This window comes from Periophthalmus magnuspinnatus, chromosome 10, assembly GCF_009829125.3.
Source record: "Periophthalmus magnuspinnatus isolate fPerMag1 chromosome 10, fPerMag1.2.pri, whole genome shotgun sequence".
Classification (NCBI taxonomy): Eukaryota; Metazoa; Chordata; class Actinopteri; order Gobiiformes; family Gobiidae; genus Periophthalmus; species Periophthalmus magnuspinnatus.
Window position 1 is genome coordinate 5,236,295 of NC_047135.1, and position 15,840 is coordinate 5,252,134.

At 38.5% G+C, this 15,840-nt stretch overlaps 1 protein-coding gene across 1 annotated transcript in view; it reads left to right on the top strand.

Annotated features, from left to right (window-relative positions):
• The window catches only part of LOC117377252 (dedicator of cytokinesis protein 2-like), a 96,793-nt gene that overhangs the window by 16,332 nt on the left and 64,621 nt on the right, over nucleotides 1-15,840 (top strand). Inside the window, exons 21-24 of the mRNA XM_033973634.2 lie at nucleotides 1,046-1,180; nucleotides 5,665-5,773; nucleotides 6,287-6,357; nucleotides 8,044-8,150. Coding sequence (XP_033829525.1) covers nucleotides 1,046-1,180; nucleotides 5,665-5,773; nucleotides 6,287-6,357; nucleotides 8,044-8,150 — 422 coding nt within the window. The remainder of the gene's footprint in view (nucleotides 1-1,045; nucleotides 1,181-5,664; nucleotides 5,774-6,286; nucleotides 6,358-8,043; nucleotides 8,151-15,840) is intronic.

Consider the following 15,840-nt stretch of genomic DNA (forward strand, 5'->3'; position numbering starts at 1 on the left):
GCTTGTATCCGCGATCTTGTCCTTTCGGTCATTAAATCTTCACCACAACGGACCGATACAGCGACCGCATCACTGCAGACGCTGCACTGATCCGCCTGTCAATCTCACGCTGAGGGATGGAGCGTGAGATTCACTAAAATCATCTGGATAAATAAACTCAGCAATTGCCAATCTCTACTGAACTAGAGGAAAATGGTAGCTGTTAACTTGAAAACTACCACTATATGACATCACAAGGTAGAACAGAACATTTTAGAGCTTTGGAGATGTAGACAGACTCATAATAAAGGGTAACTCAAACATGTGTGAATGAAACAAAGCACAACTCCAGGTATTTTGATGAGGAAACAACATTCCAACAGCTAAAAACTCACAATCAATTTAGCATAATATAGGAATTTTAAATAAAACATCAAATAGTGTTAATGTTCCGATACCTGCTGCCTGTCATTAGTCTCTCGCTGTTGTGTGTCTTCACAGTGAAAGAAGTTTATCAACACTTGCCTCTTGTTTAGCCAGAGGCATTTAGTTAAACTTTAAACTTTCTTCCCCAGTTTAAAATAGTAAATCTCCTGCAGAGAAATAGTCCATTCAGGTGCTAAAAGACGTCTGCTAACACAGTGACTATATTTAAATCACACCCTTGAGACAGACCTCTAAATTACACAGAGCTCTCCATGCACTCTTTACTCAAAAAGGCTTTATTTATTTAAGGATAAAAGCCCTGTAGGGGGCACATGTGTTGGAACATGGCTGCTTTATACCATTCCTCTCCAGGCAAATCCAAACCTCAGTAAAAGGTACATCTGTTGAGGTGTGAAATACCATTTTCTCTGCCTCCTCCTGCTTTCCTATCACATTTTATTTTCTCTCCTTTGCTCTCTCCAGCTGCCCCAAAAATAGATTAGCATTTTATCACAAAATTCACTTACAGTTTTACCTGCATGGTTAAACTTTATGACTTGTCTGTCATTATGTATTTGATGTATCTTGTTCCCTATAATGTTTTTGGATAATAACGTCATTCATATGATTTTCCATCCAGGAAGCTGATGTCTGTGCTGAAGAGATATCTGGATGTGTCCAGCCGAGGGGAACAGTGCGAGCCCATCCTCCGGACTCTCAAAGCCCTCGAGTATATCTTCAAGTTTATTGTGCGCTCACGGATGCTCTATTCCCAGTAAGTGGCTCCAGCTTATTAATAATAAAACCAGAGCATTAATACAAATGTGACATACATATATTAACCCTACTGCATGCTCAACATTTTCAATGTCAGTACAGAATTTGTAAGGGTTTAACAGTGGTATTTTGTATCATTCCTAAGCTAATTTAATTAAAATATATATATTTTTTGCATTTGAATAGGTCTGTTACTTTTCATAGTGGCCCACATACAATTTTGGTATCTAATACCTCTCTGCATCTAATACATTTCAAATGTATAGATCCTATCATTCTTATGTAAAGGGTTCAAATATACATGATTTTTGTGACTAATTGCTGGAACTTTGGGTCTCATTTGATTCTGCTGGTCTCTCATCGAGCCATTAACTCTGCTGTTACCGTCCAACCCCACACCTCTTTGGACATGCCCTCACAGCACATTGACAGTGGAACCTTAAAGTAATACTTTCTGACGCCCCCTTGAGAGCGGGCTGCTGATTACAGCACTAATGTCCCTAATAAGCATTGATGATGAAGTGCAGTGGTGTAGTGGGGCTAATGATGGGGCAGGGATGCTGAATGAGCAGACAGTGAAACACCAAGCGGCAGACCAACCTCCAACACCAGAGACTTATGACACCCCTGGTTCTGAGCCAAGAGCTGCGCTACTCGATAAATGTAAACACCATTTATAACTGCGGCTTGCAAACTGATGCTGACAAGTCAAAACCACCATCTACTATTTTATCCTATGTTTGCCTGTGGGTTACTTAAGGCTTTTCCAGCCAAAGGGACTTATACAGGTGTCAGCCACAATAGCCTAGGGAGGATTTGGGCTTAAAGCTATTTTTCCACAAAAGGCCCACTGAGAGAAAGAGACTAAAGAAACATTTCTGAAAGTTTAGATTCTCATTTGTTTGAATGGTGCTTTATTTTATCATTCAGACCCTGTTCTTTGATCCAGTGGTTTAACTCAGGATATCAGATGGCTCTTGCAGTTATATGGTTTATAAAAGTTTGTAGCGGCATCAGAAGATGTCTGCCCTGCTGTACTTTAAGTAAGGATTTTCTACATAACGTGTTAAAGGTGCATCCATTATGTAGTGTTTCTGGTGAGAGATTCTCTAACTGCTGGTGTCCATGAAGATTATTGCTTTGCCTCGAATGTTCCATAGTTGAGCATTATCTGTTTAACATTAATCAATTACAGTTGTTTTTTGACTTAAGAATACCTTGTAAGAATAGCTCAGTGCTCCAGAGATTAGATCTGTAACTTGGGGTGTTGGCTGCTAGTCTCCAAGGAGAAAGATACATTAAATGCTACACTGTGGGACATTCCAGAGCAGAGCATGTGGAGACAAAAAGATGGTAGGCCCTCCACCAGAAAATGTACATAGTGCACCTTTAATATAGTGACTCATACTTTCAAATCTTGTGTATGTTACTGTTCCTGTCCATAGGTGTGCATTTGCATTCTAGGTTCAAACACCAGGGCACCGTCATCAGTGAATTTATGCATATATGTGGGTGCATTAAATTATCACCTTTATTCTTTCCCTATACAGACCAATGGCATCTCCTCTATATATCCCTTTGAAAATCACATTTGAAAATCAATTTCACTCCCCATTCCAGCATTGGCCTTGTCATTCATGAGAGAAAACCAAATATTTTCAATTCAATTTATTTTGTAGAGCTCAAAATCACAACAGCAGTCATCTTGCAGGGCAAAATTGATTTAACCAACAAAAAGTTAGAAAGTCTGACAATGAAATAATCATTGGTCAACAAAAGACAGGCGGACTAACTAAAAATAAAATGAAATGGTAGGTGGCTGTCAAATGCTCTCCATGTTCAGTCAGTATTTGGTGCTGTTTTCTTCAGAAAGTGTGCTGGACTGTTGTAGTAAATTGTGGACTTGCCTTCACCTCTGTCTGTCCTTCACGCTGCAGCTTTTGCTTGGACTAGTTCCTGTAGTCTGGATCGCTTTTCCTTCCCTAAAGCAGCAGTGTGCTCTCCATTCCTCCTTTGTGTCTCTGCCCTTGTGTCCTCTCCCTTTCATCCTTCTATGTCCTAAATTATTCCCCCTCATCTCAAAAAACAGATTCTTTTGATTCAATATATCCATAATTTTGATTCAAGTTTTCTTAGACATTTCAGCCAGTGCTCATTCATCTGTCAAGCTATAAGAGTATTATGTGTCACGCAAGAGATTTGAAATATAACTGCTGACATATGGTATAATGTTGAAATGAATCTCTTCCACTGCAGCCTTCATCAAACCTTAATTCACTTTTTTCATTTTCATCTCGGCCATTTTAAAATCGTAGTTGCTCTTTTTGTCATTCGCAGCCTCATCTGCTAGTCTCATCTGTTTTCTGCCCTCCATCTGTCATGAATATTATTTGCTGAACTAAGTGACTTTTCTGTTGCTGACTTTTGCATGTCCACGTTGTACAATCACATGTTCCAGTTTCGTGTGGTCATAAATGAGTGGTGGGTTTTGTCAGGAATAATTGAATCTACTGATTTGTTTATCGTTATTGTTTACCACTATTTTAACAGCAAAGTCCCTTAATTCAGAAAGACGCGGTCAAGAGGCATCAGTAAACAGTTACAAACAATGGAGAATTGTATTCCTATATTACTCAAAATGGACTCATGTCAGCTTTAAGTCACGTTGGAATGTTGTTACCTCCTCAAAAACATACCTGAAGTTGAGTTTTGCTTAATTCACACGTGTTTGAGTAATCCTGTGTCATTAGGCTGTCTACATCTCCTGTGCTCTGTTCCACCTTGTGATGTCATGAGGTGGTAGTTTTCAAGTTAACAGCTACCTTTTGTTTTGTCAAGACTGGAAATTCAAGGGCTGAAATTATCCAAATGAGTTTAGTGAAGGTGTATGGAGTTTAAAAACACAGTGGAGCACTTCCTGTATTACCAAATGACATCACAACGTGGGACAGGGTGCTTTCTGCGGGGTTTGTGTGTTTAACATGTGTGAATGATGCTTGTGTATGCTAGTAATGAGGAAAAAACATTGTAGCATAGATCAGAAATAGTGTAATATGGGCCTTTTAAGAAGTCAGTCTATCTACTTGGACTTCATATACTTAAGTGTAATTGGTTAAATTTGGCTGTCACTCAGTCATGATGGAGACTGACCAAAAGGAGGAGTGGATGCAGAAAAGTGAACAGTATTTATCATGGAGCTGCATTATACAGTACTGCACCAAATCACTTTAATCATGTTTCTCAATTGACAGATCACAGGATTATATATATATATATTACATATAATGACCCCAAACACATTACCTTTCAATCCACAGCGTATTATGGCATCTCTCTATCACCACCTGCATTAACTCAAGCATCAATATTTCATAGTTATAGACCACTGCAGCACGGGAACACTCAACGAGAGCTGCAATTGCATAGATTGCATGGCCTCTGATCCAGCCATTTAAACATTACAAACACTTCCATTTGCACATTTTATATGCTTTTAACATATCACCTCCCTATGACTTCCTAAGCAAACAAAATATTAGATTTCTCCCTAATACTACACATAAGCTTCTTTGACATAAAACTTTACTGTCCATTTTGCAGAGTTTGTGGTATATCTGTTGTTGCCTTTGGACCATAACATAATGTGCATCTATAAAGCATTGCTCAACTAGGACAGTATATGTGAGAATGGGCTACATTATTATTACTCAGTGCTGAAAACTCCCACGCTTACACGCACTGTTAGACTGGATTAGACGGGACAATCAGAACTGTACCCTGTAAAAGCCAGTGATAATACCTTGTGTTTTAGGCCTAATCCTATCCCACTTGCTAAATTCAGCACGTGGTAATCCGTCCCCATAGCACTCATAACTCCCATTGTAATTAATGGGCACACAGCTCCATGGAATCCCAGTGAGACAGTGAGGACAATGGACAGTTCGCAGGTGGAGAGAGAGAGCAGGGTAACAGGTGGAAATGAGCTTTGGGAGATAACTTTTTGACCCTAAAAATAAATATATTCACATTGTTTCATAGTTAACCTTTATGGTGCTGAAGGAAGGACGATTTATGTATTTCTCTCAGATTTTCTTTCATTTTGAAGATTCTGTTCCAATTTTATCTCCACTTCTACCGGTCTGAATTCTGGTACTGACAAGGCAAGGCAAGTTTATTTGTATAGCACCATTTGTACACAAAGTAAATAGTTTAGCAGAATAAGAAAGACATTAAAATCACATAAAAACTTTCAGTCATATACACTGCTAAACAGAACCAAATTGAGCCTGGACTTAGCCTGTTAGAGTAGAGGCCCATCTCACATCTTCAAGAAGACTGTTCCAGGTTTTAGCTGCATAAAACTGAAACAATAGTTCCCCATGTTTGCATGAGTCACATAATGTATTGATTTGGTTTTATATCAGATGCCCTTCTGACATACTTACCTAGGGTGATATATAAATAATTCTTTTGTTTTCCTAGGCTATACGAGGGAAAGGAGCAAGCTGAGTTTGAAGACTCTTTGAAAAGACTTTTTGAATCTATTAACAATCTGATGAAAACAGACTACACCACCACTCTGCTCAACAGGGTAAATATGTCCACGCTTCATTTGTAGACACTTAATTTCCTATCTTCTTCCAATTTTAAGTTTCTATTGACCATGTACTGTATAGTGTCAAAGTTGCAGATATGAACTGGGCAGTATTCAAACATAATAATAAAATCATCCTCATAAAGGCTTTCACTCACTCAGATAGTTTTACATCTGAATCCAGAATCACAACAGTTAGTTGTTAATTTACAGCTTGCCTGGTTGTGCCTACAGCCAAACACAGAATCATAATAAAATATTCACACATAGAAGGAAGTGTCTTGCCAAAGTAACTGAGCTTCTATTAGCTCCAAAATGCTTAATGTGCCTCATACAAGCAGAAAAACACTCCTATTTAATTTTAACTGTCATGCTGTAAACAAAAAACAAACTACCCATTGAATTCCTATTAAAATAATGAATAACTTTAACTTTAACTTTAATTAATTTAAAAGTTGATTATATAGAAGTAGTGTGAAGTATGTAACCTGGTTTTCTTTATGTTGTCAGGTTGCTGCCCTGAAATACCTTCCAACCGTGCTCCAAGATGTTGAGAAGGTTTTTGATGGTAAACTGCTCAGGTAAGCCTCAAGTCTACCGTATGTCAAACAGGATTTATATTTCACGTATTCACATTTGATTCCCATTTAACAAAGAAAATGAGACCTCAAAGAACCATCATTTAACCACACATTTATCGAAGCTGCTCTACATTTCATTCACTTGTGTAGCACAATTACCCCGACTGAAACTGGATGCATTTTCTCATCATAGCCTCATTACTTCAGTGAAAGAATAATTAAGATGTTTGACCTGTCAGCTCCACTGTTCATTATCAGCTGACCCCTCTGTGACCTGCGTCTTTGCTGTTTATTTGCAATATTCGCATCTGCCACACCAGCTCCGCAAATGAAAACACGCCAGCACCGTGTCACAGAGGTGCTACCTCCAACATCTGCACAGCAACACCACTGGAAAGGCAATAAGTCACCGAGCTTATTCTTTCACGTAAAACTAAAAAAAAAAAAAGATTATTATACTACACATAGGCATGCAAACTCACCCCAAGCCTGAACTTTAAGGCAACGTCCCTTTTGAATCTTTGATCAGAAGTGCCCAAGGCTAAAACAAGTTGCGTGAATACCAATCACGGACTGAGAGGTGGACATTAAAGTTGTTGTATTCTTGCCAAGTTTCTTTTAGCTTGTGAAGTCACGATGTTGTGCAGAAGTATGCTGTGTGATGTGTAAAAGTTGTGCTTTTGATGTAAAGTAATGTGCGTAATATACATATACAAACTGACACGCAAAATGGATCACCTAAATTAAATAGCATAATCAGTCAAATAAAAAGCTTACACATCACACCAAAATATGTGTAAAAAACAAAACAAAAACCTTTATTGACCTTTGAAATTTGCCTAACAAATTCTTTTTAAAATGGAATACTGTTTTATCAAACCAGCATTTTTATTTTACCCACGTCTGGCCATGCATGGGAATAGCACTGCCACGGTTTGCCTTGATTTGATTAAATGTCACTAAGAGCTATTATGAAAGCTAAGATATGTTCACCTGCATTTTGCACTGATGCTACATGTATGCTAACGCTAATCAAAAGAGGAACATTGTACTTAATGGTGCTGTATTTTCTATAATCATTGAAAGTGCCTGTGTGCAGACTGTGTGGCAGAGTTAGGGCCGATGAAACAAAGTGGTGGACAGAAAACAAATGAAGATCGAATGGTTGCCATGCTCCTAAGCGCTCAATCTTGCTAAGTGGCTCCTGCACTCCCAACCAGCCTTTTTAATTATTCTAAAATGGTATTTGGGTTCAGGCTCTACCTGTGTCTTCATTAAGCCGTGTTTAGCCCGTGTCTAATTTTATATTCTCACACAGCCCCACTCATTACTCAACAGAGGAACCAAAGCAAATAATTTAATATCTTGTATAAGTTTTGTGTTTCTGGAATTACAAAAGGATCTGTGGATTTTAATAAACCTTTTCTAGCAAGTGAACATTCTGAACTCAAGTTAATGTGTTGGAAGCTGGAAAATTGTACATACACTACTGTGTCAGGGCATCTCAAAAACTGTTTATCTATTGCCCTGTTCCTGGTTTGCAGTTGTCCATATCTGTCACATGTAGTCCAAGAAAGGAAAGTCAATATTTATCTAAAAATCTGCTGCCCAATCTCTGTGTGTGTGTGTGTGTGTGTGTGTTTTTACTGCGGCTGTATTAAAATATATTTCCTATTCTCCATCCAGCCAGTTGTTGCATGACTTCTACTCCTGCATTCCTCCCGAGAAACTCCAAAAACAGAAGGTGCTTTCCATGACTGAGATTGTCAGCAGCCATCTCTTCCAAAAACAAGGTTAGACGTCTGATTTTATGCACTGGCAACACAATACACCACTTTTGTCTTGCTAGTCTCATGAGCCACTGTCCATCTGTGTAAACTCCTTTGTTACTTCAATGGGAGATTATGCTAAAAGGTTCTGTGATCTGTGGTTATGTCATCCATTGGCAGGCAGCTTTCTCTTTGCACTTTATGACTGGTATCACTACTTTTTGCTCCAAGGCTTTTTTATATCACAGCTTTTATTATGAAAGTGTATTGTCACGCTGCATTTGCTCCTTTGTAGTCCAGTAAACCATAGCGGTTTACTGGACTACAAAGGCATCTGGATAGTGCACTTATTTGGAAGTTTTGAAAAAGGGTTTTCATCCTTCATTTTTCATCCTTTAATTTTCCACATTTCTACATTTCTAGTGCGTTTTACATCTGCAATTGGCTCTAATGAGGAATAATTTCAATGACAACTATGTAAAGCTAATCTATGCTGGAGATATGACTCATTCGGCTGATAAGTTGTACAGAAATAGCATTAGACTGATCTATTTTGCATTGATTTCAATTACACCATGCAAACGAGGCCACTTCTCCACAGATCTTACCTGAAACTTGAACTGTCACCTGCTGAACTGTCTCTATGGATATATTTAGGTTAATTACAATACAGTGACACATTTAGGCAAAGCAATGACATCCCCATGGAAACAACTAAGTGGCAGACTTTCCACCAGAAAAGTTACATAGTGGACTTTTAAGGCAAAAAGATGTCTTTGTTAAATTGCCTTTAATGTCAGATTTGGGTTGGAATTTTCTCTCATACATAACAGTGCAAGTTTACTAGAGAAAATATGAATGCATTGTTTCACCCTGACCCATTTAAACAACTTTTGTTTTAAATGTTTTTTGTCGTGCTTAAGTCGGGTCTGATCCTAAAATAGGTTACCCTCCACAGAGGCACAGTGGGAAGTGGATTGTTGTTTTATAAGAGCGTATTTGAATGACAGCTCCACAGATATCACATATATGCCATGGTGTGATTACAGTTTAAAGGCTCTGTACCTGATTTGAGCAAGAATTGTCTTCCTCCTGTACAGATATATGGTATAAGCAGCTCTGGAGGTCAAAATATGCAAGTTGTTGTTAGCATTACCGTGACCGCATAACTCTGCTCTGAAAGTTGTGAAATAAACTATAATATTATAAACTCATTGTAGTGAATAATGAGGATGTTTACAATCAATAAGGTAAGTGAGGAATACCTTTGGACCACTACAAACTGTTCAAAACGCACTAGTTCTGTTTTCCATGCTTTAAGACAGTAAAAATCAGGTACACTGCCTTTAAATGTCAAAGGATATGGCAATTGTTCTATCAGAAATCAACAGTCCCTCACCCACCTCTTTCCATTTATACTAGCATTACAATCAGAGCAACAGCAACACAATCACACACACTATTATTATCATCAGTGTAAGAGAGACCAGTCCACATGTACTGTCCTGTTAGACCCTGCTATTGCCAGAAAATACAGTTTTTATGGGTATATACTCATAGGAAAGGATGAACTATTTGATTTGAAAACACACGGTGATAAGATCTGTGGTATGAAACAAGATGTCTAAGCTGCCAATACAAATACACAGATGCTTGCCTGACCAGCCATTCTGATCAAGTCCAGAAGGGTTTGAAACCAAACAATAGATGGTGAAAATCCTCCGTCTTAACTTGAGACGATCCAATCACACTCGCTAACTTGTATCATATGTTTCTCAAATGCAGAAGATGCCTCCTCTCAAAAATTCTCAAAATATATAATAATATATTATATATATATATATATATAATTCTCAACAAAATATAACTTCTTTTACCTGAAATAAGTAACAATTTAGTGCTTCGATCATTGATTCAGCAAAAATCTGCCTCAGTTCTTCCTGTTGTTTTTTCCCCTTTTTTATGTAAGCAGCCATGTTTGTTTTAGATACAAACAAAACATTTGTCTCTCTGATTGGTTAATCTGCCTGTCAGTCTTGCTCCCTGTGAAATCAGGAAGACAAGATATGGCTCCATTTGTCTTTGTAAAGTTTTGTTAAAGCGTGTGGTTCTGGTTGGACAGGTAACACAGATGCATCATCTCACTGTTGTATTTCTATTCTAATACAAACTTGATTAGAAACGCCAGGTAACTCATTAGTTTTGTAATGTTTTCCCTTGGTGCCAAATAGAGCATGTCTACTTGGATGTTTAAAATATAGCATACACATAAACACACACAATTTGCCTAAAAAAAAAGCCAGTAACAAGTTAAAGTTTATCAAATAATGAAACACATCTGTTGTTATTGCAAAGTGCAGGTGGACCTCTCATTAGTTATTGTCAGACAGCAGAGGTGTTGCTACTTCAGAATTGGTCTCTTGTATCGATTTTTGCTCAAATCATTCATTCCTCAGCGACTGATGGGCGCTCCTTATGTCCACACACTCACACCCACCACCCTGTGTGACATTGAAGAAGGGTCAGAGAGAGAGGATGGATAAAATAAACATATTACAGATTTGTACACAGGGAGGAGTAAAAACAACATGATCCAAGGCATAAACTACAGGTGACTGCCTTTGGGATGCTATGATCCATAAATATATTTGAGCTATCTCTCCAGTGGAGTGTGAATTGTTTGTTTTTAGGAATGGGAATTGGAGGGATGGGCTAGAAAAACATGAAATAAAGGTTAGTGAGTTGACACAAGTAGGAAAAAAATAGATGATGAAGCAATGTGAAAGATAGGATTTGAATTATGAATAGGCTACAGGTTGGAGATGAAAACAAAACATCCCAGAGAGTGAAAAAGAAGTTAATGAGAATGAGAAGACACCGGTCGTACTTTGCAATCAAAGTGTTCAGAAGTGATTGATATTTGAGTCCTGCTCACAATAAAATGTGCCTCTCAGGCCCTCTCCTCTCTCTGCAGTGCCTCAGATGGATTTCTTATTTATTCATTGCTTCATTTACACATTGGTCATTTACAGTAGTTTCTCTCCCGACCCATGCTTTTCAAAATGAGCCCTGACAGTCAGTGAAATTGAGATGCATTCGGATGCTAATCAGAAGGCCTGTATGTGGAGATGTGATTTGGTCAGGAGGGTGAAATATGTAGGAGCTTTGAATTATATATTTATAATGGCTAATGGCCTGCGGTGTCCTATCGCTGCACTGCAGTCCATATTTAATAGGCCTACCTGTCGCCAGAGCTGGACCTGTCTCTGGAGAGAACTGTCAGACCACTGTCAGTGGAGCAGCTCAGTACACATCTGTGTGTGTGAGAGACAGACGCCTCACGTGGGTCATTATTTTTTTCGTTTCTCTATCCAAAAAAACTAAATGAAGGCCCTTGGCACACATTTGACTCAAAACATAACAACAGTCAACAATGTACTTTTTTGGATTTAGATTTCAGCACCAACTGTGATTTTAATGGGCTTCCCGGAAGAATCTGCTGTGGTGCAACAGCGGTGCTGATCTGTGTAATCAAACTGTTGAATGAGGCAAACTTGTGCTCTTATAAAATAGTGTTCAGGAATATGTATAACATTTGTGGCACCTTCTCAGAATAGTAACTGTTTTTGCCACATGCATTGCAGAGTTAAACAAGGTTAAGCAAGAGTCATGAACTTTATTTTGAAGGAGTGGATTTGTTTGTGTTCAACTGTTTGATTCACTCAGCATAAGGCCCTGGGATTACGGACTTGGCAGTACACAGTGTACATAAAGCAGCAGACTGTATGTACATACACATAGTGGGGCACACGTGCTCTCATCCCATCATATGGATTAATCTGTTTCTGACAAAATTACATTTACAGGCCACGTTATGGCTCAATTTAGGCAAATTACGCCTCACAGAACAGTGTGACAGATTGAGAGCAGCTGCTTAGATAAAGAAAAAAGATCAGGGGGAGCAGGGAGCAGGCTTACACCGGGATGAGTCTGTCATTTTGTTTGCCGTCTAATTTTCCAAAGCTGGTCAAAGCCCCGGATTCACTGCACTGAACTGAGCGTCTGTCTGGAAAAAAGCAGATTAAAGAATGGAGACTCAAGTAAACAAGTGCTAAATAAACAATCTCTTTCACTGTTACTGGTGTTCATGCAGCAGTGTTCACGCATCGCTTTAACTGTACCTCCTGCTGTCTTGCTTAACAGATGCAGTTGTCTGATGAATACGAGTGACTCATGGACTGTACAGTTATTATCACAGATTTAATCAGAGCTGAGTGAGCTCTGTTAGACCCACACTGCCCACCAATCTGCATTAGCCTCAGTCCACTTTAGACTTTACTCTCATCGTAATGAATAGGGTTTTTACATCTGGCTCCGAAGACTTGATAAATAACACACATTACATTGTTTATTACTTTAAATTAAATCTGGATGTATAACTTCACACTGGCACAGAGGAAGTAAATAGTTTTACACATTTGGGTTCACTTAAGGACAAATGTTTATTAGTGTGAACTCTGGGTTGTTGTAATTGTGCCTCAAAGGCTTTTAAAATAGCTGTGCCCCTTGATTATAACTGGTGATTTAGCAAGTCTTTCTTTGCTGTAGCAGAAGGTAGAGAGATCTGCAAACACAAAGGCTGCTGTTAATTATTTCATTCATTAATTATTTTTGTTATTATAGAAATAGTGCATATTGACCTACAGTAACAAATATGCAGGAGTTAGCCCAGACCTAACTTTTATAGCTCTTTATATATAGACTATATATATAAATGGACATAGCTAACCTGCTAGCCGCTGTGTTCCAAATAGAAAGTGATCATGGGCTCGCTTCCAACTCCATTGACTCTAGTTCCGATTCACTTTCTACTGAAAAACGTCCCCGTCTCTGTAACTGCTGCGGCTCTTCATTCGGACCTCAAAATGTTTGTATTAACCCTCTCTACATGACCCTGTTTTGTATTTCACTTATGTGTCCGTAAATCAAGATATGAACATTGATAACAGAAAAATCAGATGCTCTCTTTCCTCGTCGTTACCAACAGGTTTGATTGACAGTGTCGCTAAATGCCCACTCCCTGCTAAACCGGTGTGCGAGCAGGAAGGGGCATTAACTTCAACAGCCTCACTCCGGATTGGCTCTTTGGTTGCTATGATACTTGCGGTCAGATATTCAGATATGGAACTGAGCTTGAAATTCGCCCTATAACTGCTAGCGTCGATGAGCTTCATTTGACCGAACGCTATGGGCGACATCACACTCGCTTAGCCCACTTCTTTATACAGCCTCTTTGGCCCAGAGGCTAGTTTTCATTTTTTGTCCTTGTGTAAATCATTTCAATGAAGAATAAAAGAGATAACGCAAAGCAGGTCTAATTAATAATCAGCAAGTTTTTTGTATAAATTGAGGTTCCATTAAACACATGCAAATTAACACCAATAGTTGCAAAGAATTAATGAGGCAAGTTGTTTTCCATATTAATCCTTAATCCAATGTAACATCACAATAAACATCATTCTCTGCTGCCTATGGGATTTTACAGTGTCTCCTATGTTACATTAAGTAATGAAATGGAGAGGTATGCATTTCATTTCATCATCCATAAGTAGTATTTTATTTGATGACAGCTGACAAAATGTTAACAACCAAGCATTGTGTTGGCAGTAATTCACTGGACCGCTGCAGCAAATCTTTTTTTTTTTTTTTTGCTGCTCAACAACTAATGGATTGTTTAAAACTTAATTAAGCTCTTTGAAGTGATATAAAGTTTCTGGGAGTAAAAAAAGCTTTATATCTGTATAGTCGTTGCTCATTTAGAAGCAGTCTTTGTGAATAATACAACTTTTAATTACGTTCATTTTTTTGTAGCCAGCAACACAAACATGAACAAGCAAGATTAAAGGCCATTGATTTTAACCAGTTTTAAATTTATGTGTCTAGAGTTAGAGGGTAAAAAGTTGATATCCTTAAACTAAAAACAGTCAGAATGATCACACTTGTTACGCAAATTATTAACATCTGTTTGTGTTACATGTGTAGTGACTTTCAAATTGAGAAGATTATACTGGAGTCATTTGAGTTTGGAATTTGGCACAAAGAAAATACTGACTACTGCTTCTTTGTTGTTGGATTTCTGCCAAATTGATACAGCGGTGTGATGTTAGATTTGCACTGTCACAAGAAGGGCACTCGTTTTAAAATATATTCAAACAGTTGGGGCTCTGAACGGGAAGAAAAGAATGAGGTCTAAACAAGAAATGATGGAAGGCACCTACAGTGGCATGGAGGGATTGAAAAGCCGTTGAGAGTCATTTAGTCAGTCCCATGCAGGGAGGCAGTTGGCATGTTCCCAACCAGATTTTGTTGTTGTTTTGGCTCCAAACCACCTCATTATCATCTTTCCCATTACTCCATCTTCCACAGCGCCAAAAATGACAAATGAAACTGTGGGAAAAGTGAGATTTAGATGTCCCCAAGAAAAAAGACTCCTATTATGGTGTGCTATAGTTTATGGTGCTTGCCTGTCAATGGGAAATAGTGTGGAGAAGATGAGCTGTCTGCTGAGCCATCAGAATTATACTCAGTGTTGATGTGACAGACTGCCAACCCAAACACAGCCCACATTTCCTGGTTCTTTTAGCACATCAAATAGTAAGAGTGCCTTGGATGACATAAAGGGCAAACCACAACACATACACTATGGGAAGGGTTGAGGCATTTATTATTGTTCCTGTGTGAAGTTTGGTCTTTTGGGCTGTTGACCCATCGTCCAATGGCAAGGCAAGGCAAGTTTATTTGTATAGCAAAATACACACAAAGTAATTCAAAGTGCTTCGGAGAATAAGAAAGACGTTAAAATCACTACAACTTCTGCTTTAAAGTTAAGTTTATGATGATTATTTGTGATTATTTATGTTTTGATTTGTGTCATTTTAATGTCTTTCATATTCTGTAAATCACTTTGAATTACTTTGTGTACAAATTGTGCTACACAAGTAAACTTGCCTTGCCTACAACAAATCCAAACATAAATAATCATCATAAAATGAACATTTAAAGAGAAGAGGGCAGAATAAAACCCTTTCAGTCATTTGCACAGCTAAACAGAATTGTTTTGAGCCTGGATTTAAACATTGTCAAAATAGAGGCCCGTCTCACATCTTCAGGCAGAATGTTCCAGGTTTTAGCTACATTAAGCTGAAATGCTGATTTCCCATATTTTGTCCTCACTCTGGGCACCAGCAGGAGGCCAGTCCCTGAAGTCCTCAGAGATGTAAAATGTCAGAGATGTACTTTGGTGTTAGGTCATGGAGAAAGTTGTTCACAAGCAGAGCTGCTTTAAAGTCTATTCTCTGAGCCACAGGAAGCCAGTGCAGAGACTTGAGCACAGGACTTAAGTTGCTCGTACTTCATGGTTCTAGTCAGGACCTGAGCAGCAGTGTTCTGGATGTACTGCTGCTGTCTTAATGCTCATTTGGAGGGGCCAGTAAGCAGGCTGTTACAGTAGTCTAACCTACTGGAGACAGAAACAGTCTCTCCAAGTCTGGTTTAGACAGTATACCTTAGATTTTTGCAGTGTTTTTTAGATGGTAAAAAGCTGCAGATATTATTGATTTGATGTGGCTGTTAAAGTTACTAGCCTGAAGGTTTTAAAAAAGAGACTGGAGGTAAATGCTAACACTATCTCTTTGTTTCTGTGGGCCAAAGTTTA